We start from the raw sequence: 27,587 nt of genomic DNA, 5'->3' as shown, positions 1-27,587 counted from the left end.
CCATAAAAAGACTTTGCCAGGAAACCTTCTCTCAAAGCCTTCTGGGCCTTGTGAATCTCCCTGAAATCTGATTTTAGTTTCTTTCATAAGCTGGTTGTTACAATCCTCTGATTCCACTCCTGATGAAGTAGCTTCTGAAGTTGGATTCCCAGGGGAACCTGGGATCACTCACTGCTCTTGCCTGGTTTTCTTCTAATACCACAAATGTGTGTGCCTATTACCGTTCCCTCTCTATAAGCCAGTTTAATGTATAATGTCCTCTGATGTGTCAAAATTTCTAAATGTTAAAAATAACTGCTTTTGACATAATAAACAGCTTTTCCCACCAAATGTTTTCAAAGTCTTTAAAAAAAGGGCATTGATCCTATTCATGGATAAACTGATCCATCTGATACAAAAGTAAAAAAGAAGAGTGTTGTTTTAAATCTGCACAAATGGAATTCTCTTGATTGGCTGTAGTCCCAGGAGGTAAGGAGAGTCTACCCACCGACAGTTCCTTTTATGGTCTTGTTTCTTCAGTATTTCAAATAAATTCGACACCCATTCAAGTTACTGAACTGAAAGAAAGCATTACAGTGTACCAGTGAAGCATGCCAGCTCTAGAGGAGACCACCTGGGTTTAACTTTCTACTCTACCACTTACCAGGTTGCTGACATCATGCCTCATTTTCCTTATCTGCTGTATGGGGAAAACAGTACCTACCTCACTGGGTTACTGTAAGGATTCAATTTTTTTTTTGGGGGGGTGGCTGGGGGCACAGGGATTGAACCCTGGACCTTGGTGTTTTCAACACCATGCTCTTTAACCAACTGAGCTAACCAGCCAGCCCAGGATTCAAAAATTTAATACAGGAAAACACTTAGAACAGTGCCTGGAAGATGGTAGGTTTGCAATAGTTAGCTAATATTATTATTTCATGACTGATTTATTTTGAAAAACATGTGCCAGGCCACTATTACATAACTGCTAAGCTCAATCACTAAATGCTCTAAAGTGATCGTTAGCATTGAGAAAATACCTCTATTGGGGCTGGCTGCTTAGCTCGGGTGGTTAGAGCATGGTGTTGTAACACCAAGGCCAAGGGCCTGGATCCTCATACTGGTCAGCCACTAAAAAGCAAAACAAAAGAAAACAAAATGAAAAACCCTCTATCGCTGTGCCCAATTTAACTACTTAGTTCATGTAACATGGCCAAATGAGACAAGTTATGTTATAATAAAGTTACTGGGTTTATTGTAATATATAAGTACATATCAGAGCCACACCAGAGAGCACAAAAAGTTGAATTTATTGTTTCTGACAATTTGCATAGTAACTTTTAGTTTGCTCATGTTCCTAGCATCACAAATCTGAAATACAATCTTGCTTCTCAATTAAAAACATATACTCTGAAAAGTGATTAGTACATTTTAAAAAAATTAATCATCATTTATAGAGTATTTTAAAAATCCTTGCCAAGCAACATACTAGCTTTACCTTTATAAATCTTTGCATAAAATAATAAAACAAATCAAGGCATCAATTTCATTTTATTCTACATTTTTAAATGCCATCCTTTGTTTCCTTTAAAAGGTTTTCATCCACTCATTCAAAAATATTTTGATGTTCAACCGTCCAATTTAAGACAGAGCAAGGAATTTTCAAGTATGTGAACTAAGCATTGTCTTGACTGAAGCGAAGTAAGAACTCTATCAGAGTCCTTGTGGGCCTCCCGGTCATGCCTTTCCGCAGATACGGAACCTCGTCTTTGTTGGTCATCACACCTGCTATGTCCAAGTGTGCCCATGTAGAATGAGTCACGAATTCTTTCAGGAATGCTGCAGCTGTGCACGCTCCAGCAGATCTGAAGAGAAAGACAAAATGCATTATTTAACACCAGGTAAATGTGCACTTAAAATTTCACTGAGATCCTGCATTCTTGCTAAGTAGGTTCTACTACCAGAGAGCAAAATATTCTCAGATATGGCTTTAGGCAGTAAAGGATAAATTCTTGATTCCTTTCTCCCATGGTAATGAATTCCCATATTTTCTATCTCTTTCACTTATGACATTTAGATTTGAAAACATGCAAAATTTTGAGAACCCACTGGAGAAATACAAGGGCACTTCAAAAAGTTCGTGGAAAAATAGAAGTAAAACATAACACAAATCATTACATGACCTTTTTGAAGTACCTTCATACCTTGAAAAATTCAAGACATTGGAAAGCTTACAAGTCCTCCATTGGAAGGAAACTGGACCATTAAGCCTTTTATAAAGGGGATAAAATTGGAAATATTCCTTTTGGCAACCAAGATTGATTATAAAAATGTACATTTAGCTCATTTTACATACCTATATTTTCCAATGTTATTAACATCAGCAAGTTGGCAATCTACAACCTGTCTTGTATAATGTTCAAAGAGAGGCATTCTCCAGACACGGTCCCCTGTTTCAATGCTGGCCTAGAAAAAATAGGTGGAAGACAGGATGAAGTAGATTCTGGAAAATTCACGACACTGACACACTTGACACATAAACGAAAGAGCTGTTCTTACCTGTTGCTCTAAAGCATGAAACTTTAAAACAGGTTCCAGAATTCTTTCAGTTCATTAAAAGATTTAAGAATTATAAAAGAAACCAGGAATGTTGTAAAGCAATTTCACAAATCTACAGGGCATTTGCTAAAAGTCAAACTAAAATTACAAGTTTCATTTTAAATTAATAAACTGGTATCTTGTATTGATTAAATATAGGCTTTGTGGGTTTGATTAGGGTGAAACAGTCTTTTTGAGGCTGGTCACTTTGGTGTGCTGCGAAACAAATACCTGGACCTGCACCACTGAAGACCAGATCCTGAGACAAGGTGATCTTGTTTGTTCGTTTGTTTGTTCGTTCATTCATTCATTCATTCACCCACCCATTCATTCATCATTTATTGAACTTGTGCTGAGCACCACATGTTGGGGATATACAGAAATATTAACACTGAAGCCATAACAGGGATTATAGGCTATCACGAGAAACAGACACATGAACAGATTGTTTAACTCACTGTGGTAAGAAGTCAAAGACGACCCAAAAGTGAAAAGTCAAGAAACAGCAATGTAAGCTACTATTTTAGGACATCAGTAAATATCAGATGAATCAGCCAAGGGCTGAAAGTGGCTGCCTCCAGGAAAACAGACTGTAGACAGCTGATTATTAATTAAATAATGTTTATGCAAATATAATGTTAGTTTAAAAAAAAAAAAGCTTAAATGTTTTTTAAAAGTCAAAACAAGCAACAATGCTGTGGGTGCCACAGTAGAGAGGGACACTGGGCATGTGGGAGGCCAGAGGAGAGGTTCCCTGAACCCACCTTGGCAGGAGACTACTGAATTGAGTATTACAGGTGTTGGGGGGATAGGGCTCCCAACTGATGAGGTGACAGATAGGAAGGGAGGCAGTTTAGGGTAAAACATAAGTTTAGGACCTTAAACCAACCTCAAGATTGCATGCAGAGACATTTTGTGTTTGTTCCCCACTGGCACTCGGTAAGCTCCCATTACTTAACTTGTTTAAAGAATGAATGAATGAATGAAAGAACGAATGAGCTGTCTGACGGAGCTCTAGCAGCCAGGTGGGTAGACAGGGTCTGGAGCTCAGGAAGGAGACAGGAGCAATGAGCAGAGCTGCTGGCTGAAGCCATGGGAACAGGTGAGCTTCCCCACAGGACTATGAAGGGTAGAGCATGTGGCCCAGGCCTGAACACCAGCTGAAGGTGTGGACAATGGAAACAGTTTGCAAAGGAGACTGAGCAGAACTGTCAGAGGAGACGGGACCCAGAAGAGATGATTACTGTAGAAGCCAAGACCCAGGCATCACCAAAAGGTCACAAAGTTACATGCTGCCCAAGACAGGCTAAGATAGGCTAACAGTAGTGGCTGAAAGCCGATGGCAGTGGGTGAAAGCGTGTGGGGGGTGATGGGATGGAAGATGACTGTTTGGAAAAGCTGGCTGTGGAAGGACAGGAGGGAGGTACAGAGCACAGCAGTTACGGGACGTCCTTGTCACTGCACACTAATCAACGAGGGCACACTGTTTACACAGGTCCTCTACTTGACTCATGACACACACTCATTGAAAGGCCACTCCTCTTCACAAAGCTGTCCTCATAACCTTTTCTACCTTGGGGATTCTAAACTACAGCCATGTTATTTGTAGGTCACTTTTATATCGTTCTGAGGCTACTGGAGGAGAGGAAGTGGTGTCATACCCCTAATTTAGGAACATTTGTAGAAGACCCAAAGCACACTGAATTGAGTTTATTGCTATGGCTCATTTTCAATTCAAAGGCAAACCCACAGCATAAAAATCACCATAACGTAGGGGCTAAAGAAATATATCATTCTAAGGCCAGAATAATTTATTCATCATCTCCATAACTTAGATGTCTATATATTATTCCTACCTCAAATAGTTTGTTCCACAGCCAGGATGAATTGGTAAAGACCCCGGTGGCACCTGACCCCAAAGCTATGTCCATGGCACCTGTAAGATACAAGCCCTCATGTCAATTTCAGCCTCTTCGGAAAATGCGCTCCTCTGCTGCTCAGACCAACCCCATTTAACCCTTTATCCTTTAATCCTATTTAATGGCTCCCTCATTTTTAAAAATAGATGACCTTAGGAAATCATTACTAATCTTAGGAAATAAATCTTAGGAAATATTTAATATCTTCTTATGTTTTTCAAGCTAGAATTCACCTTGAATTATTAAAGAAAAATACAAAAAAGGAAACAATATCAAATATCATCAATGATCTGTTACCAGAGATAACTGTTACCTATTTTTGATATTTTCTTTCAGACTACTTCTAAACATTTAACAAAAAATAATTAAGATCATATTACATGTGTTTAATTATGTATTCTTCCTTTTATGTTTTATACATGTACCTCTCCTTTATAAACAAATGTGTGCTTTTAAAACAGTCCACTGGATGGAGGTATAATTTACACACTACTGGCATTGAGGCATTGCTAATTTTCCAGTACTTTTAATCACATCTCAGTATCTGCTATAAGACTTTGAGATGCCTTTTTAAAAAAAAGTCTATTACTATGTCATATTTATTTGTTTCATCTTCATTTCCTTCTCCAACAAAGTTGTGTCCCATTGGCTGACTTCTTTCTCTAAATTAATTAGCATATTAAAAATAAAGTGAAGAAAGCAGATTCCAGGTTCTGTCTTGGGCAGACAATCAGGTATGGCAGGTTAGTGCTGCCTTTTTTAATTTTAGTATTAGCTCCAGGCAGTCTCACTTGAGATATGCCTGGCCCCATCTACATCTGTAAACTCTGGGGCAGGGAACACACATCTGATTCCTAAGTATCTATTTAGGGCCTAGCACACTGCCTGGCACAAAGGAGCTCAGTAAGTTGTCTGTTGAAAGGAAAAAGCATAACTTACTGTTCTGCAGTACTAGGACACTCATATGAAATGTCAGAGGAGACAGCACTGAAGTTAGGGGAAATTCTGTATTTTTTACTTTTCCTTACCAGTATGCCAGGTATGTCCAGGTTGCTCCTTTATCCTTAACTTTGGCTTTGCATGAAACTTCTCGTTAGTGTCTCTCCCAAGGAAAACAGAAACTTGAAGATACCACTATATACACTGTTTAGTAAATTTCTTTTTTCTTTTAATTATGAAACTTCTCATATTCTTACATTTCTTTGCAGTTGCAATTACTGGCTATACGACACTACGTTGAAAATGCTCTATGCTCGCGTGTTTGTGGATAAATATTTGTACAAACCTCTAACTTTAGAAATCAAGCTTAGATCCACTATTTCTTTCTGCTGATTTTGGTTAATCTTATCAGTTGCACACAGCACCACAGCGACTTAAAATGATTCCTTCCCAGGGCAGGCAACAGCACTTCCTCAATATCAGATAGCTCTGTGCCATCAGAGTGTTGGATTGTACAGTTTTTCCCATGAAATTACAAGTAAATTACATTAATTACTAGTTAATAGTAAGAAATTGCAAACCGTTGACAAATTAAGACAAACCGCTATTTTGAAGTAGTGACCCACATAACAGCTGTGACTCTACATGACACTGGGGCAAGTCAGGTCTCTTTGGGTCATTTGCTCCTTCAAATCTGGTCACTCTTTAGCTCCCGTTATTTCTTAAATCCATCTACTTCTCTCCACCACTGCCGCTACCATCATCATCTACCAGCTGGATTATGGTAATAGTCTTTTAAAATAAAACTCATTGTGTCCTCGTTTGTATACTAGTGAGTAAAATTAAAAAACAAACAAACAAACAAACAAACAAAAACAAAAACTTATCATGGAAAATTTCAAATGTACACAAAAGCAAAGAGAATGACATAATGGACACGCAGGTACTCACTACGCAGCATCAACAATTACCAACTCATGGGCAAACTCGTTTCACCCCCACACCCAATGGATTATTTTGAAGGCAACTGCAGGTATTATAATATTCATCCTTAAAACACCCTGTACCCCGAGAGTCAACCACCACAGCCCAGCTCATGAGCCTAACTGGCCGCCTGCATGTCCTCTGGCCCTCCTCCAGTCCATTCCCCACGCTGCAGGCCAGGTGACCTTTCCACGGTGCAAAATGATCTTCCTGTCTCCATGCCTGACACTCTTTAGTAGCCTCCTGCCACATGTGGCTCAAGACAAAACCCCTTAACTTACCAAGGTCAGCTGTAGTCTGGTGCCTACTGCCATATTGGCCTCGTGTGTCCCCACCCCAGCCACACAGCCTTCCTCCCGGTCTCATCCACTGCTACCCCTGTGCTCCCCACCATGAGGCCTCTGCACCAGGTGTGCTCCCTCCTGATCCCATCTCAAGTAGCACTGCTCAAACTAAGATGCCAGGACCTCCCCGACCTGGTCAAATCCCCAAACTACACAGGCTCTTGCGGACTTCTTTTAGCTCTCTTCCTTGTGCTTGTCGCCCGTAACTTTAAATCCATCAGTGTGATTCTCTGATTATTGCCAGTCTCTCTCCTAGACTGCAGGCCTCACTTCTGTTCTGACTCACCTCTGTGTCTGCAGCCATTAATATAGTCCCTGGCACACAGCTGAAATTAGATACATGTTGACTGTGTCAACAACCATGCATTTGGTATCCAGTATGTACTAGGTACTATGACAAGTATCTAACCAATATCTACAATTTAACTAATACCTTCGATGCCTACACTCCATCTATACGATGGGGGTGTTGGGGCGGACACACCTCAAGTTGTATATACACACTCATTAATACTTTATTTTTCAAATTAGTGGTTTGTTACATACTTATTCACTTGTCCTCAAAATATTTTTATCAGTCCCATAAGAGTCTTTAACCGGTTTTTAAATTTCTCATAGAAAACATGAAGACTAACCTTAAACACGTGATATATTCTCTTGAAGGAACAGAAAACGATAGACATAAATCTTAGTGTGTCCCAACTGAGATCATGGCTCTAAAGGTGATTTCGTTAGATACTTAAACAATTTGTTTTCAATAATTACAGACAGTTACCACCACCAATTTTAGAATTACCAATAGCAGGGACATATGCTCATTTTCATTATAAAGCATATTTAGAGCCCTATTCTAGGGTGCTAACTGATCAGTGTTACCAGAATTGCTTGACGAAAATGTCACCACCTTCATTCAATCGTAAATTACAACATACATTAAGAAAATGAAGAGAAGCACCATGCCTGACTGGCCATCCAGAACATGCCACTGCTCCTATAGTCTGGGTACAAACCTGCCTTTCAAAGGCCAGTAACATCTGTTCAGTGTCTGTGATGTACCTGGGCCAGGTATATCCACATGTATCATCTCATTTAATCTTCACAGAAGGCCCTCCTGTCAACGAGGTGCTATTATACCTCTTTTACAGATGAGACAACCTAAAACCTAGTGCAACGTCACATGCTAAGAGGTCAGACAAATTTTAAAATCAGATCTTCTATATCGAAAGACTGTCTCCTTCCTCCTGCCAGGAACTTGAGGTTGGAAAGTGTTTCTTACTCTCCCCTTTGAAGTCTGGCTTGTGGAGCTCAGAAGGGGTCAGTAAGTACTTGGGGAACTGAAGGGAACTCTCAGCCTTGAGCCAGGGCAGTGGCTGGGCAATTTGAAGGCTCACCGATCAAATCAAAAAGGTCGCCCTTAGTTACCTATGGCCCCCTCTCTCACCTTCTCAAACCCTCAGACTGGGGGAAAACAAAAAAGGTGAGGGGTGGGAAAAAGTAATTCTCAAGTGGCAATTATGGAAATTACTAAGCCGTGAAACTCAAAGATATGCATATCCACTGTGGTTCCTAATTTACAGAAAAGGAGTGCCAGCTACTAACTCAACACCACTGCCCCCCAAACCCTTACCCTAGAATCTCCACCATCCACCTTCTATCTTAAGGTGTTTGCTGAACTGAACAGGGAGACCAAAACCCATGAAAATACTATAATGCCAGTTTTAAAAAAGGACTCGTAGTAAATAAGTCTGTGTGGCATTATAATACCCACAATTTCTGCTAAAGTAAAAGTTCATGTCTCACATGGCCAGGGAAAGATTGGAACCAAAGAATAAAAAACGATCTGAATTTTAATCTTTAAAGAGGCAGAGACAATTTTTAGAATGAATTCCTAGAAAGAGAACTTCTAGATGAAAGATGATGAACGCTGGGATTTTGCAACAAGGTGACATCCCTTTGTCATCCCTTTATTGATTCATTCATTGCTCCACAGAGCCAGTGGTGTCACAATTTTCCTTCACCTAATGCCTGTCACATACGGTGCTGTATTAAAGAGCCATCCAAAAGCTTCCTCCAGTCCTCACAATTGCTCCTAAGGACTGATGCTTGAGGGGGTCAAGGAAGTTGCTCAAGGCTGACCAGCTAGTAGGTGGCACAGCTGGGAGTCACCCTGAGGCTGGCTTTAAAGCTCATGCTTTACATAGCACATTACACTGCATGAACTTCTATTAAATGGAGATCTTGCTACCTCTGAAATATTTTTATTTCTTTATAACATCAAGCGTAAAGTTTGGAACTCACTGGACATCAGATACATTATGATTAATTTTATTTAAAAAAAGTTGATTTTGGGATTTATGACTAATCTTTTCAGATCTGAATCAAACGGTGATCCTAAAAGAAAACATCTCTCAGTGTTATTTTTAGAGGTCACTCTGGATGAGCTGATCTGACCCACTTGTTATGTCCTTATTTAAAGGTACAACCTGGAATGTTTTAAAACAACAAATCTAATATTAAAAACATTTTACAAGGGCCGGCCCATGGCTCACTTGGGAGAGTGTGGTACTGATAACACCAAGGCCGTGGGTTCAGATCCCTTTATAGGGATGGCCGGTTAGCTCACTGGGTGAGCATGGTGCTGACAACACCAAGTCAAGGGTTAAGATCCCCTTACTGGTCATCTTTAAAAAAAAAAAAAAAAATTTTTTTTACAACTGCAGAACCATTCCTTTGGTGAAAGATCATTGAATGCTAATGGTGTGAGCCAAACTGCAGCAAAATAATGCCCTGAGTAATGTGCGTGCACTTCAGGAAACAAACAAGACTTCCTTTGAACAAAATCAGGGAAAGCATTATCTGACCTGTTAAGGTGGCAGCATTGATGATGAGCTTTGGATTAAAAGTGTGCGCGTAACAGAGAGCATCGGCCAGGATGAGCCTCCCCTCGGCATCAGTGTTGTCAACCTGCAAAGAGGAGGATCAAAAAAAAGAAAGGGTAAGATAACACGACTAATGGCTATGGAAACTAGATACAACAATGTTTGATTTAAAAGTGGTAAAGAGGGCCGGCCCGGTGGCGCACTGGAGAGTGCGCCGCTTGGGAGCACGGCGGCGCTCCCGCCGAGGGTTCAGATCCCATGTGGAGACCGATTCCTGCTCACTGGCTGAGCGCGGTGCAGGGGCAACACCGAGGGTTGCGATCCCGTTGCCAGTCCCTGGTACGGGCGCGACACCGAGGGTTGCGATCCTGTTACCGGTCAGTAAAAAAGACAAAAAGGAAAAAAAACTAAAATAAAATAAAAAATAAAAGTGATAAAGAGCTAGTCTGACATTTTTCATCAAGTATCAAAAACACATTTGTACTTCAATTAGAATGGAAACGTATCTCATCTGAAGAGCAGATATAATTTAATAATCTCTGTACCAGAGCTGATGACCTAAGACTGATGACTATGGGAGCTGAAAGAAAAAAAAATGTCTGCTGGTCCATTTTACCAACAAATATATAACAGGAAGGGGAAAATGCAGATTTCTGAAAACAAATAGGCCACAGAGCTGAAGAAAGCTACAGCTAAGTGGCAGCCTGGACCCCCAGACACAAGAACTCTGAACGTCAGCAGCCCTTTCTAACTCCATTCCATCACTGTAACAGAGGCCCCACCGCTTCGGGCACACACACATGCACGTGCCTTACAGAGGGCCTGCTGCCACACCCCCAAGGATGCAGAGCCCATGATGTAGGACAGTATTTTCCACCTGAACACATAAAATAGAAAAAAGTTAATCACAGCATAGGTGCATCCAGAAAACAGCCCATACTTTTGCTGCTTTGCCATGCTCCGCAGGGCTGGCTCCAAATTCATGGGAATGTGTGTGTACACCATACAGGAAGTAAGAGGAACAATAAGGCAGGAAAAATATTCTTAAAATCCCTATAAAGAAATTCTTCTCACTTTGTTTGAAAAACTACTGAGAACTAAAGACACCACCCTCCGCTAACATGGAGCCAGGGCTCTACACCCATTCGAGCTGTGGTTATGTGGCTACTATGGCAGTCCTTGAGGAATGCTACATAGGAAGTGCTGTATATTCCACTTACAAACCTGTATGGTCTTCCCATTCCTGGCTCTAACGACGTCCCCAGGCTTGCTGGCCTTGCCGCTGGGCATATTTTCACAAAGAGGAGCCAAACCTTTTGGAAAGAATATAGGAAGGAACACGGGATGTGCTGGGTCCAAACATACCACTTATGAGAAAAGAGGCCACCGGTGAGCCATCAGAAGCATGCCAGACATGACACCACCTTAAGAAAGTGATCGAATTAGTATCACCAATGACACAACTGATGCTATCGGCATCAGCAACAGGAAGTCCATGCCACCTGTGTAGCACTCTTACTAAAGAAGTCTCACTTGATTCAAATATAAAAAAGAAACAATCAAATAATCTAAACTATGGAATATCACAAGATAAGCCTGGACCCTTCAAAACCACCAATATCATGAAATAAAAAAATGGTAGGGGCAGGGTTCTAGATTAAAGTATTCAGGGGTGACATTTCCTGATGGGTGCGACCTACTTTCAAACAGTTCAGAAAATAAGGACTATGATATTGGCAGAGGGGCATAACCTGCCTTCCAATTCTACCTTCTCCGTGCAATGGATGTGACACTGGGTAAGTTATTTAACCTAAGTCTCTCTACCCCCTCCCCTCCTCTGAGACAATGGGTATTAGCAATGCTATGCTCTTCCAGTACTGTGTCTGGGAGTTGGCATCCTATGTACTGTGCACTTTTTCTGTCCCAGGAACTTTCCATGTATCATGTCCCAGTGCCATGTACTGAGCACTTTTTCTGTCCCAGGAACTTTCCATGTATCATGCCATTTAATCGGCCACAGCCCTATTAGGCAATCAATAAATGAGCCAGCAACAGCCTTCCACCCTGACTACTTAGTATTTTTCCCTGGAGTAAACCACAAACTTGACATTATGTGCCCCTGACCACCAACCACTTTTTGCAGAAGTAAAACAAATCAATTCTAGTTACAGCCCACTGGTTGCAAAACACATTTAACTCAGTCAGTTCTAACAGTAAAACACTTATCTCAGCCAAATAGCTTCTGCTTGATGAAAAACTATTAAAAACTATATCTTGATCTTTTCAGATTAGAGGAAACAATGCTGTTGTCTCAATTCGACCATTTGACTGGATTCCAAAAGCTTTCCAAGATATCCCTTGTCCCACTTACCTATGATATTAATGGGCAAATCAAGCTTTGCAGCAGACACAATAGCTGAACATATAGTCGCAGCTCCTCCCATGTCAGCCCTCATGAGGTCCATGTTTGCAGAAGCCTTGATGGAGATGCCACCACTATGGGGGAAAAGGACAATGAGCAATACTAATAGCAAAGAAGAGGGTCAAAATCACTTTCTTAAAAAGGAATATATAAATGGAGAGTTGACTACCACATAAAAGCATCTTATACCTGCCAAAGAAGAGTCAAATTTCTAAATTTTGCATCTGAACTTTTTTAATATTTTAAAAGATGATATTGCAGTCTTTATAAAAGAAACAAAATAATTCCAGAAATATAGATAGGTGTCTTAACTCACTTTATTTCTATTTGAGTGAAATTCAAGCAGTGTCACTAGAAATATTATCACATCACAGAATCAACACAGCTCAAATTCCATCTCATTAACTCATGGCTCCCACACAGATTGTCTTTTCAGCAAATTTTATCAGTCAATCAACTTATTGAACCTGCAGGTCATGAGCTGTTAAGGAAAGCTGACAAACTCATGGAAGACTAGGAGCATTCTTCTCAGATTCACAGAAGCACAGAGGAGTCACTCTTCCTTCTGATACCCATGTGAGGTGTGCTACCTCCTTCTGATGGCAAAATACAACTCAAGAGTTGCGGGCACAAGGATGGTACTTACCCAAAGCCTCAGAGACAGTACTATAATGTGAGACCTGAGAAAGGTTTTAATCAGCAATTAGCAACAAACCAAACTACTTCCTCCAAATAGGCTTCTAACTAGTGACTTTTTTGCTTCCAATCTATCAGAGTCCAGAAGTGACGTGTTTCACAGGCCAGGCACAGAGCCAGGGGCTTCACCTCTGAGTTCTAATTGAGATCTGCTGCACACTCACTGGAGAGGTTTCTATCCCCCGCTCTGCAGTCTGCTTTCCCCTAGAAATCAGATCCTAACTAACTCTCACTTACTCCAGAAACACTTGATAATTAAATGGTTGGCATTTATACCTAGAACTAAAGATTATCCACTGGCTCAAAGTAAAGAAAGAAATACACACTGGGTCCAAGAAGTCCAGGATAACCCCAGGGGGGAAAGGGAGCAGGCTGGTGCATGTGAAATTTTTCTTCTATCCACTCGCCATGCTTATCTCCAGGCCTCTTCTGGGAGTTCTGCTCTCTATTTGTAAGCCTATAGCTCTAAAGTAACCACCAAAGATCAGCAGGTATCTTTGCTTGCCTTTTCAATCTCAAATCCATCCATTTCTTCTCTACTGCATCCACCCTAGTTGATGCCATCACCCTGTGTCTCTGGAAGTCTGCCAGGGCTTCTAAGAGGTCTCCCTATATCAGTCTTACCCCTTCCATTTCATTATCCACACAGACATCAAATTTTTACCAAAAAAAAAAAATCTATATCTCAATCAAAATCTCGGTAGGTTTTATTGTGCAAGAAAATGACAAACAGATTCTAAAATTTATATAAAAATGCAAAGGACCTAGCCAAAGTCATTCTGAAAAAGAGCAAAGCTGGAGGATTCATATTACTAGATGCCAGGCCTACTCAAAGCTGCAGTTATCAAGATACGGGGTCATGAGGTACTGATGAAATAACACAGAGTCCAGAGACAGACATACAGTTGTATGATCAATTGATTTTCAACGAAGGTGCTAAGACAGTCTAATGGGAAAAGGACAGTCTTTTTCAACTAACAGTGCTGAAATAAATGGATATTCGTATAGAAAAAAACCAAAAACAAAACCTCAGTCTTTTTTGCACTACACAAAAACTCAAAGTGGATCATAGCCTTGAAAGCTAAAACCGACTTAAAAACTAAAGACTTGTAGAGTCAGGTGCTGCATAACAATGTCTCAATCAAAGACGGATCATACATATCACGGTGGTCAGAGCAATAGCCTAGGTGTGCAGTAGGCTGTACTACGTAGGTTTGTGTAAATACACTGTCTGATGTTTGCATAACGATGAAATCGCCTAATGATGCATTTCTCAGAATGTATCGCATCATTAAGCAACATACGACTGTACATGAAAATAGACCTTGGCATAGACAATTTCTTGGTACAAAAAAGTATGAATCATAAAATAAAGAATTGATATATTATACTATTAAAAACTTCTGTTCTTCAAAAGAAACTACTAAAAAAATGAAAAGGCAAGCCCCAGACTGAGATACAATATTCACAACTGAGTAACATCTCACAAAGGACTCATATTCAGAATATATCCAAAAACTTGCAATTCTGGAAGACAAACACTCCTATTTAAAAAGGGCAAAAGATTTGAATAAACACCTCACTACAGATGATATACCAATGACCTATTAGCATGTTAAAAAATGCCTAACATCATTAGTCATTAAAGAAATGCAAATTAAACCTCAAAGAGATATCACTACATACCTACTGGGTACAACTAGAATTAGACGGACTGATAATACCAAACACTGGGGAGGGTGTAGAATAACTAGAATCCTTGTAGACTGATGGTTGGAATGCAAAATGGTATAACCCCTCAGGAAAAGCTTGGTGGTTTCCATAAAGTTAAACGTGCAGTGATTACACAACCCTGCAGCCCCTTTCCTAGGTATTTACCCAAGAGAAAGGAAAATGACCTTAGTTTTATTCCTTGTAGCCCAAAACTGAAAACAACCCAAATTTCCATCAACAGATGAACAGATAGACAAATCGATATACTCCATCCATACAATGGAATACTACTCAGCAATAAAAAGGAGGAAATGACTGAAAAGACCAACAACATGGACAAATCTCAAAGATACCATACTGAGAGAAAGAAGCCAGACATGACAGATTCCATTTATATGAATTTCTGGAACAGGCAAAACTGATCTATAGTAACAGAAAGAAGATTGGTTGTCTGGGGCAGGGGATGGAGAGGACAGGACTATAAAAAGGCACAAAGGAGTTTTCAGCCAGTGATGAACATTTCTGTTCTCTTGACAGTGATAGCTGATGTACGCGTGTGTACATGTGTTAAAATCACTAAGCTGAATACTTCAAGGGTGAATTTTACTATATACATAAATACCACGTCATTCCCTCTGCTACAAACCCTTCAGTTATTTCCATCTGTTCTTAGAGCAAAGTTCAAAATCTAACCACCCGGAACGACCTAGTTTCTGCCTGCCTCTCCAGTCGCGTCTCCTTGTTCTCCTTGGCATGCTCTGGTGTGCAACCACATACGTATTCCTGCACTGCCAGACATACAGCCTGCACCTTCTTGCCTCGCAGCCTTCACCATGTTTCCGTGCCCTACAACACTGACCCTTGTCCCTGCTGAACTAAGTCCTCCTGATCCTTCACATCTGAAGCTAAAACTGACACTCCTGCAAGGAAGCCTTCTCTAAACCCAAAGACTAGGTCATGGCTCCTTGTTAAATACTCTCAGAAAAAAAAGTAAATATAGATTTAAATTAACAATAATCTTTACCATAAGTATAAATATTTACATCAAGATATTAGCCCATGACAGCATGAAACCAACACAATTTGTAAGACATTTTTAAAATAGTTTAACTTTCACTAATTTTTATTTGCTGTAGTGTTTAGTAATATCCACTTTAGTACAATTGTATACGCACATAACTAATAAATAAATATGGTATGCGTATTTTGGATGGCATGTGCTGAAAATCTTTTACTGATCAGCTACACAATGAACATCATTTGGAGACCAAAGCTTTCAAGGAGAGAATGTGAGCCAGAGAGAGGAAGAAACAAGCGGGCACCAGGACCCGCTAATATAAGGAGACTATGCTGGCAGCCAGCTCTGCCAACGACAGAAGCTTCATGCATCTGGAAACACTCCTGCAAGGACTGGATTTCATTCATGTTTCACATGGAATTCCCAAAGAGGTGCAAAAATGTATGAGGGGACATCAACATTTTTTGGTTCTGTAGCAGCATTTTCCCAGGAATCATGATTCCTTCAAAAGGAAATTCAGAAAATGCTACATTTTACACCCTGGGAAGTCCCGAAGTTAAACAAACAAATCTCATTTGCTTTCTCTAACCTAGTTTTTTGACTAACCTTTTTATGCCTCACACTCATTAGCATCCCTGAAACTAGTGTTTGGTGGCAAATGCCTTCCATGGGAAATACTGAACTATACTATCTTTTTCAACTCAACCTCTCCTTGGTTGAGATAACCAGATGTAATACAATTCTGAGGAAAACTTGTGGTTTGATAAGATTAATGGGAACTAGACTGGTCAGCTAAAAAATGTAACCTAAAGCAAGCAAAGGGAAGATAGCCTAATCCAAACAGCTGCATCACCATTATCCATGTGGAGAATCTTTAACAGCAGCAGAGAAGAATCTAAGCGCATGGTGGAAAGATTCTAAGGCATTTTAAAGACAAACCTCAATTTGACTTCCGACTCTACTTATTAGGTATGGGGCTCTGAACGTGGTTTCCTTACCTGTAGAATGTCCACAATACCTAATTCACAGGGGTAAGATTAGGGCTAATATATGTAAAATTCCTAATAGTCACTAACATATAGTAAGCATTTTACAGGTAATAGCTTAATAAACTTAGAGCAATGTATAAGATTCAAACAAACACCATGCTTTTGAATCAAACTATGCACCAAATAATACAAGTGTATACAAAGCACTCACCAAAATACAAAGCACAGACACCATAAAGAAGTACCTGTCAAAGGTAATTCCCTTCCCAACAAACACCAGGGGCGGTTCACTTGAATGAGGGCTGCCTCTGTAATGAATTTCCAAGAAGACTGGAGGCTCGTCGGATCCTTTGGCCACACTTAGGAATGATCCCATTTCCTGTTCCTCAATCCAAGACTTGGGTCTAAAGGAAAGAAAGGGGGAAAAAAAATTAAATATACTGTTACCTTTATTTCAAAATAACTTAAAAAAAACTCATGAGTGTGTGAAAAAGTTTAATATACAAGTTCTTAAAATTTACACACGTTAAGGCTTCAATTATCACATCCTATTACAGGCTTTCTTTATAGTCTTGAGCAAGTCACTTGATTTTGAGCCTATTTCCTCATCTATAAAATGAGGTCAATGATTCCTCCACCAGAAGTTTACAGAATTATTGAGAGAATTCCTGCATTGTACCTAATATAATGTCAAGTAATAGTGTGTAGTCAATAAATAATTATTACTTGCTTCCCCCCCAACCCCACAACTTACTCTAAAGTTTTAATTCAAAAATGAAATTAGAAAGGCTCTGAGTATAAAGATTGCTTAAAGATAGTTAAGGGGTCCACTGCTTTATTTTTGGTATTTCTAAAAATGACAAAGGGCTGGCTTGTTAGCTCAGTTAATTAGAATGTGGTGCTGGTAACACCAAGGTCAAGGGTTCGGATTCCCATACCAGCCAGCGGCCAAAAAAAAAAAAAGAAAATAATACAAAAAAACTGACAAAGCTATAATCCAATGACTAAAATAAAATATCCTATTTCCTTGCTACTTTAGAACTGCTGGAATTCTACCTTTTCAACACTGTCCCAGTATTTCTCACAGTCTCAATCACAGTTTGAGATGTCTCTAATTGAAGCAGGAACACTATTAGTTCTTACATAATAAACATAGGCTCAACTGGGATAATAGAATGGAAACAGTCCTTAGTGCAAACTAGAAAACTGAAGCCATATTGCTATTCTTTCTAGGCTGGGGATGGAAAGGGCTTTGTATTGACTTCTGGCCGCAGTAACTAGGCCAAGAGGGAGATTCAGTACTCCCACAGACAGACCAGCAACAACCATACCCAAGGAATATTCCTCTGGCGCCTGCCTATCCATTAGTTGAAACTATTAAACTAGGATTGCATCTTGGAGGAATGGCCACCAAACTTCAAAGGGAAAGGAATATAAAAATAAGAGATATGATAATTAAAAAATCACTTCAAAAGAAACAAGGACTGTACAATGTGGGCATTTTAAATCACAAACTTGGTACTTGATGTTTTATGAAAGGCCTGCCCTTCTGAAAGAACTGTCTGTATTTCTCTGATGTGTACCCACCCACACTGCAGGGGGCGGGTGCAGCTCTGTCTCAGTGCAATGAGTCATCCCCTGCCCCCAGGTCTTGCCTGGTCTCTGGCTGAACTCCTACCTGGGCTTGGCCACAAGGCTTGCGGTTTCCCAAGGGGCACCGTGCACCTGGCCCAACTCTTGCTGCTGATGTCTCAGCAACCTTCGGGACTCTGCTTAGGCTCCATATTCTTCAGCAATCCCCCTCAGCCCTCTGCTACTGCAGCACCCTCTGCAGGCCCCATTGACCTGCCTGCTCCTTCCTACAGGATCGTCATTTCTTTGACGACAAGACCACTGTCATGCATCTTTGTGTGCCAAATTCCCAGGCACACAGGAGGTGCTGTCACTATGTGTATCAGCACCACCATCATTTGCTGACACAAAGTAGCTCTAGTGTCGCCTCAAATAAGACGACAGTCCTCTGCCAGGACACCTTTATAGAACCTAAACACTGCTACATATTAAACATATACTAACCACAGCAGAAACTGTATCAAGTCCTAGGCACTGTGTTTTCTACAGATTACAAATTTTTATTCTAGACCACCGGGGCTTTCATGAAAAATGTGAACTCTACTCACAATTAAGTAGTGAATACTTCTTTTAAATGGAAGTTCCTATGAGAAACAACTCTGATAATGAAGAATCCTTTAGGCAAAGCCAATATCTGTCAATTTGTCAGCTTTTTTTTTTTTTAAAAGATGACCGGTAAGGGGATCTTAACCCTTGACTTGGTGTTGTCAGTACCACGTTCAGCCAGTGAGCGAACCGGCCATCCCTATATGGGATCCGAACCCGGGGCCTTGGTGTTATCAGCACCGCACTCTCCCGAGTGAGCCACGGGCCGGCCCCATGTCAATTTGTTTTCATCATAAATCCTCAAATGCTCAACTTGGTTTGCTTAAAGGGATGTGGGGAGATTCCAAGAGGGTAATGGAACCTGCTGGAGCAGACTTTAGGTCCCACAGCCCAACTACTGACAATAGCACTCAGCACTGCCTGGGCCACCAAGGCTGGAATCTAGCTGAGGGAATCTGAGCAGAAATTCTCATGCCATGTCTAGCTGGGCATGCTGCGTTCTTCACTTGTTTCAAAAAATGAAAAGATAAGAATTCACCCAAACAAAATAAAATATGTCAGTTCCTCAAAAAGTTAAACGGAGTTACCATTTGATCCAGCAATTCAGCTCCTAGGTATCTAACATGTAGAAACAACCCAAACTCCCTCAACTGATGGCTTGGCGGGAACGGGGTAATGGGGAGCGAGTGCTAATGGGTACACGGTTTCTTTTGGGAGTGGTGAATATGTTCTAAAATTGATTGTGTGGAGTACTACTCTGCCAAAATAAGAATGAAATTCTGCCATTCGCAGCAACATAGATGAACTTAAAGAAAATCATGTTAAGTGAAATAAGCCAGGCACAGAAGGGGATGGAAGGAGGTTAACGAGAAACTGATAAAGGACCAGAAAAAAAGATTACATTGTATGATGTTGAATATACTAATTATCCTGATTTGAGCATCACATATTGCAGACAGGTATTGATATTCAACTCTGTACCCCACAGATATGTACATCAATTATGTTTCAATTAAAAAAAAGATAAAACAAAATAAAATAAAATTGATTGTGGTTATGATAACACAACTCTGTCAATATACTAAAAATCACTGAATTGTACACTTTACATGGCTGAATTATATGGTATATGAATTATGTCTGAATGAAGCTGTTACAACACACACACGTGCATGCACAGACTATGTAGTGTGAAGTCATGGCACTCTCTCAAAGGCAAGGAAAGATAAGAGAGAAAGAACCTCAAATGAGCCCTAACCTGGTTTGTGCATGGCCTCTGATGGGTCATCGCACCTCGCTTAAGTTACTTATCTGAATAGTGAGGGAGCTGGATTTTGGGATTTCGAAGACTCCTTCTGGCTGTAAGATCCTGTAAGTCTATGACATAAACCTGAATTACCTGACATGGACCTCTGTTTTACTACTAGCACTTTTAAGATTCTTCTCAATAATTTCAGCAAATCTGGTTGGTGTCATCTCATTGGCTGGAGTCTCCATCAGTTGGCGTGCCAAGTTCTGCCCAGAAGCAAAGAGTACTCCTTTCTGCCAGGCCTCCTGATCCCCACTGGTAGAAGAAAGCACAAAGTTACCGTTAAATGACGTCTCAAGAACACTGACCATTTGCAACTAGGCGAGGCTCTCATCTTAAAAAAATATAAGAGGAAGACTACAAATAAAAATTGATTGACACATGGGACCTGGATTCATTCTTTGTGATCTAACCCAGGGCACTAGTCAGTATGGTGCGAAGAGCTAGAACACATGGTTCCCACTGAGCAGAACTAGAGGGGAGCTGGTTCACATTTCACTTCAGAATACTTGGCTGCATTAAAAAGGGGGCTGGACTGGTGGGTCTCTGGAGCCACACAAATGGATGGAAGAGGCTTCCATGGAAAGGCCCGTTTGCTCTCCTTCACATCAGGAATGATGCAGCCCCAAGTGCTAACTACAAAGCAGTACACAGCAACAATTCTGATGTGGAACTGAAGGCTTTCCTGATTTCTTTTGCCTGGGTCAGGGCTCTAATTTCCAGCCCACAAAAGAATAAGGATTAGCTTTAGAGGAGAAAGGATCTGGTCATGGGTTTCACAACCCGAGCTCTTCTTGTGCACATCAGGAAATGATTTGGGCATCATGGAGATGAACAAAAAACAACAGCTAATGGCCTGAGAGGGTTTACGGTGTGCCACACATGACATGTTTGTTTTTGAATCATCATAAAAACCTTATGAAATCAAAATTACAAATGAAGACAGTGAAGCACAAAGAGATTTCAGTCACTAAACTGAGGTCACCCAGTGAAGAAGTGGTGGAGCCAGGATCCAAACCCGGGCCAGCTGGCTGCAGGGCCCTCATCCTCAGCCACTCTGTCACAGCTGCCAGGCCCCAGGATGAGCCAAGGGCCACGCCCTGTAGGTCTTGTACTATCTCCTCCTGACTGTAGGGACCTCATCTCCCAGAACCTAGATTAGGGCTGGACTGTAAAAGGTGCTCAATGATCTGCTGAAAGACAAGTCTCCCCACTAGACCTGAAGGGCAAGGATCAGACCCCCTCACCTGTGTAGCTCTAGCACTTAGTATTAATGACAGTAGATGCTGGTTAAATGGAAATCATCCCTCTCAGGTAAGAGACAACTTGGCTGTTGCTTCCTAGCAACTAACAAGCATGGAGGGGTCTAGGGAATCCCAGGGGAACATGCACATGACAAGAGCCAGGAGCAGAAACTGGGGACAGTTATCACACTATTACAATGGCTGAGATGACAGGGGAGGAAACAGACAAGCTGCACGCACAGCGAGCTCGACGCTGAAAAGCAGGCAGCTCCTATCCAAAGGCCACGCTGTCAGAATGCCAGGGAATACCACCCTCATCCCGGTTTCCTTCCATCACCTTCCATAGAGCTTCGCCGACACAGCCACCTTCTTCTTCTGCTTTAGGTCATCGTACTCATAGAGACCAAGCACGGCTCCTTCCGCAGCTGCCTGAGCATCTCCACATGGATCCACCTCCACGGAAGACAGCTCCAGGTCTTGAACCTGCCTGCACCCCGCTTCAAAAGGACACAGGAACCAGAAAACTGTCATCAGTCAAACACCACTCAAATAGCAGAAGACAGAGGCATGATGTGGTGTGCCAAGGAAACAACAGGACTGTGGTTCATACCCCAGCCCTGACACCTGGCTGTTCTGAGCCTCCATTTCCTCTTCTGTAAAATGAGGACATGAGTGCACCCCACAACTAGTGATGAGGACAAACTGACGGATGAAATGAACACCTCCTCACAAAGCAGGGCAGGCCCTCAGTAAGTGGCATTATGACTAGTATTATTTATGAAGCACTATGATTTCCTGATGAAGCCTCCCAATCACCAAGAGCTTCCCAGATTAAAAATGAAAGAGAAATGATGATGTTGAAATTCTAGCCAATGAAGTGAGCAGAGTCCATTATTAACACAACGTTTTATTAAGATCAGGTCAGCAAAAATTGCCAAATAAAAGTGCTGAAATAACCACTTAACATGAACTTGGAAAGAAAAATTAACAAGCATTTATGATATACACGGGCCAAAGATTAATCATGCCAATGATCACTGCTTCAGAAATATGTTTCAAAGCGTCTTTTAACCACAGTCTCTCCATGGTAAAGGCTCGTTCTGCTGCTCAGCTGTAAAGCGACTCAATAGCATCTACCTCAATACTTTCAAACCATCCATGGGATGAATGGGGACAGGCACACACATCTTGCTAGTAATAAACAAGCACCTCACACTTTGCTTCCATTTCTCTGATTTGTAGATATGATGAGTCCATGTTATTTAAAAGTTGAGCAACACCAGGGTTGCATTACAAAAAGGAAAAAATCCACACGCCACAATTTCTGGTAAAACATTGCCAGCTCTAAGGTCAATACTACCAAGAGTAAATAAATGGTAGTAAAACCTCCAAACATGAGATGTAGAAATATGAAAAATAAAAATTCCATAAGCTAACCTTCTGTATGTCTTATAACGCATACTCAGTAAGGGAAACTGAACTTTTGTTAAGATGGGCCATTTCTGTATGGATGTGGTAAAGGTGATGATGGTAAAAGGACAATAGAGAAGAGAGATGATCATAAAGAGCAGATCCTTAAGAATCTCTACCAACATTAAACTTAAAAAGTAAAATAACCTGCCACAGCAGCTCTGATGTTTTCTTTGCCTTCGTGCCAGTTTTCCTGGTCATCGATTCCAGCTGCCTTTTTGCCGAGGCCGACTACCACCACGCTGGGGAAGTCCTGTGCCACAAATACACCAAATCAATCACTTTAATTCCTTACAGCATTCATTTCCAGCAAGATGGTACACAGGGAGAGGTTCACTGAGCTGCCACACAATTACTTTAACCTCAGCACCTGGCTAAACTCACTGTGAAATTTGGTTGTGGTTTTTTTGAAAGCCCTTGTGTCTTGCTAAATTTTATAACTTGTGTGTTTGAAAGGTAGAATGAGGCTAGTCCTGCAAATAATTCTGTGTAAGACAGTACCAAAAGTAACAAAGAAAGCCATCGGATTGAGAACACAAGATACGCAGTACTGTTTGATAGCAATTCACCTTTTCACAATCTTGAATAATACTTCTGTCTAATAGTGGAATCAAACCATACAGTCTAATATAATATTCAGCATGACCAAGCAGTCACAGTTCTTGGTACATAGTAGGTGCACATTGAAGGTTTACCAAATGAATATTATCTTCATGTCATACCTGATGCAGACCATAAAAGGTTCGGGTTTTGCCTGCCTTCAGAGGTGGTCCAGATCTAAAACAAGACGAAATAGTTGTTTTAAAATGTACAATTTGCTCTGCTGGCTCGGGAAGTGAGATGAACACATCTTTACAATATCACAATATTCTAACTACTTCTGTGGATTTGCTTCATTTACGTTTTTTTTTTTTTTTTCAAAAAAGATGACCGGTAAGGTGATCTTAACCCTTGACTTGGTGTTGTCAGCACCACGCTCAGCCAGTGAGCGAACCAGCCATCCCTATATGGGATCCGAACCCGGGGCCTTGGTGTTATCAGCACCGCACTCTCCCGAGTGAGCCACTGGCTGGCCCTTCATTTACGTTTTCATCCAAATACAGAATGCCCTCAGGCTGGATTTCTTAGATGCAGCACTTCTAATTTTAGCTCAAAAATATTCAGCAAACTTTCGGTTTAGATTTTACACAAACTTATTTGGAAATAACAACAGAAAGCAACGCCATAGATGGGTAATGAGCAGTCGCACAGGAGATCTGAACACTGGATGACAGCTAAACTGAATGAATCTTAAAGCTTCCCAATAAATGACACAAGACACCAAAACCACCATGGTAATCCAGGTGGCTGACCTGACTCGGAGGTTGTCTGTGGGGGCTTATCCACACATGGGAGACTGCACAAATTCCAAACCAGATGGATACACAGTAGTAGCCAGAAGCCTGGAGTACAGATGCTCTGGTGCCGCAGATGACAGTCATGAGTTAGGAAGGCCAGTGTGTTCTGTACTTTAACAGGCTAACATTTAGATTAATGAATTAATCAAGGCACTTAAAAAGGCTCTATTGACTGCGGAAAGGCTGGTAATTGAAAGGAGATGCAAATTCTGTTATCCAATGATTTGATGATTACTATGATTATTAGACTGCATCTATTAGATTCTAATAGATTATCTATAATCTGAACAGTACATAGTTACAGTGGCTCATGTTGACACTTCTATTTCTGCCAAACGTGGCCTGCAGCTCCAATGTTTCCCTACTTTCTTTAGACCCTGCTAATCGGAGTTGTTGGAATCTCAGGCCCCACTTGGATTTACTGAATTAGAATCTGCATTCTAACTACTACCCGAGTGATTCATTTATGCTTTAAAATTTGAGAAGCTCTTATAACTCCAGGTATGCAACAGAAGAGCAGAACCCTTAGGCTGTTTTTAACTATTCTAGGGACACTGCTGTCTCCTACAAAGAAAGGGAAGTTAAAGGAGGTGAAGAGGCTGGTGGGAAGGTGGGCAGGGAGGACGAGGGTGGGGAAAACAAACTTGAGCGAGGAGAGTGGGCTGAGGACATCTGGTACTTTCTAGATCCTTCAGGGTCAGTCTTTCACAACAGGCTTGTGATTGGGACGGACACAGTCTGACTTCTCAGAATTGCAGACCTACCATACTGAAACACAAAGTACCAAGCACATACCAGAGACACATACTTTCACTTCCACTGAGAAGTTTCTGGCCCGGATACTTCCGTGCTATTTTATCTACTGATAAAAAGCACAGAAAAATATTCTCTTTCAATTTGGGGCTACTTTATGAACTGGAAGCCACAGGTAACACTTACATGTTCAAAATTTCTCTCAGCTTTCCTGCCACCAATTTATCAAAATTCTCTCCTGCACTTGTAAATGGAGGCACATCATCTTCTTCTTCTTTGGAATAGATTCCTAAAATAAGGCCCTGAGAACAAGTAAAAGAGATGAGTATAATATAATTAGAGTAGGTCCCTTAGAGAGGCTCAGGAGTCCCCAAATTCCATAAGGAGCAAAAACAATTCCACCAAAACTGTCTTCCCCAAGGACAGAAGAACAAAGCCCAAAAAGAAGCAGGTGCTGGGCAGTCAGTTACATTTGCACCCTGCCTAAGTTTTCCAAATTCCTGCCAAAGCAAGACTAATTGTTACCCGTCCCAGGCCTTGTCCTAGTTGTTTGTGGTCACTCTCAGGAAAGGGCTTCACTTTCACATTAAACAAAAATAAATCTGTTTCAAGAAAACAAATCCATTTGTTGCCAAGTTACACCCTGCTGGGGTTCAATACGTGCCACCCCAAAATATGCCACTTTGCCATATTGGCATGTTGACTATTGTGAGGCGAAGGCACTTTAACAACAGGAAGGGCTCTCTTCCACCTAAAAGCGGGTCATAAAATTTCCCATGAGAACAGGAAAAGTAAAACATTCTTATCACAAGACTGGGAGTCGACACCCAAATGGACCTGTACAAACAAACCTGCTAAAATAAGCCTTATCTTCCATTAGTTTCCCCCATATACGAGGGTACTACAAAAAGTTCATGGAAGGATTTACGTTATCTTTCCATTTTTTTTTCCCCATGAACTTTGTGAAGTATCCTCGTATTTCCTAGTCACTGTCCCACAATTTGCTGCCCCTAGCCCAAGCCTCTCTGTCTTGTCACATTCCCACAATTTATCACTCTTTGTTTAAAAGGGAATGTAAGCTTTGGGGCCTTCTTCAGGTCTTCGTTTTCCTTTTGCAGACTCCCGTGCACACTTGAAAATATTAAAGAAAATCTGCATGCTTTCCTCCTGTTACTATGTCTTATGTCAGTTTGATTCTTAGACCCAGCCACAGACATAGGAGGTTCTTCCTCCCCTACAGCCCTCAAATGCAAATCTCAGATATTCTGGGAAGCCAAACCAGTAAAGCCAATGGCTACTCCTGCCATTACTAGTAAGTACTCTAGCCAACTCACAGACCGAAAGAGAGAAAAAGGATGCAACTGCACAGGCAAGAGTAGAAGCAGAGCATTCTGCCAAACACTTAGTGGCTTTCCCCCACTCCCACCACTGCCCCCTCTCATTCACAAGCCCCAGACCCCTACCGCCCAAAACAAGAAGTAAACGTGGTAGTACTTGCTTTTGCACAGCAATTTATGACTTTCAAAATGCTTTGTTTGCCTTATGGCAACTCTGTGAGGTGAAAAGAAAGCGTAGTCTTACTCTCACTTTACACATAAGGAAACTGAAACCTGGTCTGACCCACTAGCCTGTGTGTGGTAGAAATGAGCGAGAATCCAGATGCCTTCCCTCTTGGTCTTTGGTCTTTTCCACAAACCGCACAGACACTTACACCAGACAGTGCCCTTTGTCTTTTTCATCAAACACAATATTCCTCAGCATTGGTAACTTTGCCAGGTTCTAACTTTCCTAAGACTGTTCATTGCTGGGGATTCCATGGAACCACGTAGGGAACAGAGACAGGACACAGCTGTTATCTGGCTAGAATGTGACGCGGTATGGGAAAGAACACTAGACAGGTGTCTGGTCCCTCTGCCATCTGTGACACCTGCAAGAGACCTGAGCTCAAGTTCCATCTAGAACATCCCTCGCCAGGGACGGTCACTTGTTTCTGGTCCTCAGGCATGACTCCCAAACCTGTCCTCATTCCACTAAGATTGCTTTTGCCAGATCCTTCACATCTGAATAGTGTCGTTACTCATAGTTTTCTGGAGCTCAATGAAGTGGACAAGGCTTTTCTTCTAGAAGACACCCTTAATTGCACAGAAGGATGCGTCTCTCTGCCAAGCCTTTTTCCCTAGAGAGCCATTCCTTTTCTCCAGAAGCCCTTTCAGGCGACTTACTCCCAAAGCACCTGTGTTTTCCTGACCTGTCCTTTCACTGGGGGAGGGGTCTTGGTGTGGAGCCCTGTGACAGACTGACTCCGGGACCTCAGAAGACGTCTCACCTTACCAACCCTGGGCTTCCCCGAAGCTAAGGTGGGAACGGCACCGGCACCGACCTTTCCTGGGTCACTGCGAGGACTACGCAAGGTGATGAATGCAGCAGGCGCAGACAGGGGAGAACCCGGCACTCTTCCAAGCGAGAAGGAAGAGAGCGCACCCTGAGAAGGCAGCCGGCTGGGGGACCCTCGGGGACCCCGGCAGCCCCGCGCCGCCGGCCCCTGCCAAGGCCGGTCCCCGGAAGGGGAGGGCACTTTTCTTTTGAATCATTTTTTTGCAGCCTGGCTCTTCTAGAAGCCCCGGACACCGCGGCCTCGACCCGCCCCGCAGTCCCCGTCGCCCGCGGGCAGGGCTCCCGTGGCGGCCCGGGAGGGAGCCGCCGCCTCTCACCTTCGTCATGTCTACGGCGGCGAAAAAATGATTCAAAAGAAAAGT

The 27,587-nt window shown here is 41.7% G+C and overlaps 1 protein-coding gene across 1 annotated transcript; it reads right to left on the bottom strand.

Moving 5' to 3' along the window:
* Positions 1-1,268: 1,268 nt before the first annotated feature.
* On the bottom strand, positions 1,269-27,559 carry LAP3 (leucine aminopeptidase 3). Its single transcript, XM_008588217.1, has 13 exons — positions 27,543-27,559; positions 25,018-25,133; positions 23,404-23,458; positions 22,829-22,934; positions 21,549-21,708; positions 20,058-20,222; positions 16,726-16,884; positions 12,014-12,138; positions 10,867-10,955; positions 9,625-9,727; positions 4,434-4,513; positions 2,336-2,445; positions 1,269-1,844 (listed from the first exon to the last, which is right to left on the bottom strand). The coding sequence occupies exons 1-13, from the start codon at positions 27,549-27,551 to the stop codon at positions 1,655-1,657; spliced, it is 1,467 nt and encodes a 488-aa protein (XP_008586439.1). The 5' UTR covers positions 27,552-27,559; the 3' UTR covers positions 1,269-1,654.
* Between the last annotated feature and the right edge of the window lie 28 nt (positions 27,560-27,587).

The sequence above is a fragment of the Galeopterus variegatus genome, unplaced genomic scaffold (assembly GCF_000696425.1).
Source record: "Galeopterus variegatus unplaced genomic scaffold, G_variegatus-3.0.2 Scaffold123, whole genome shotgun sequence".
Lineage (NCBI taxonomy): Eukaryota > Metazoa > Chordata > Mammalia > Dermoptera > Cynocephalidae > Galeopterus > Galeopterus variegatus.
This window is presented reverse-complemented; position numbering and strand designations above follow the sequence as displayed.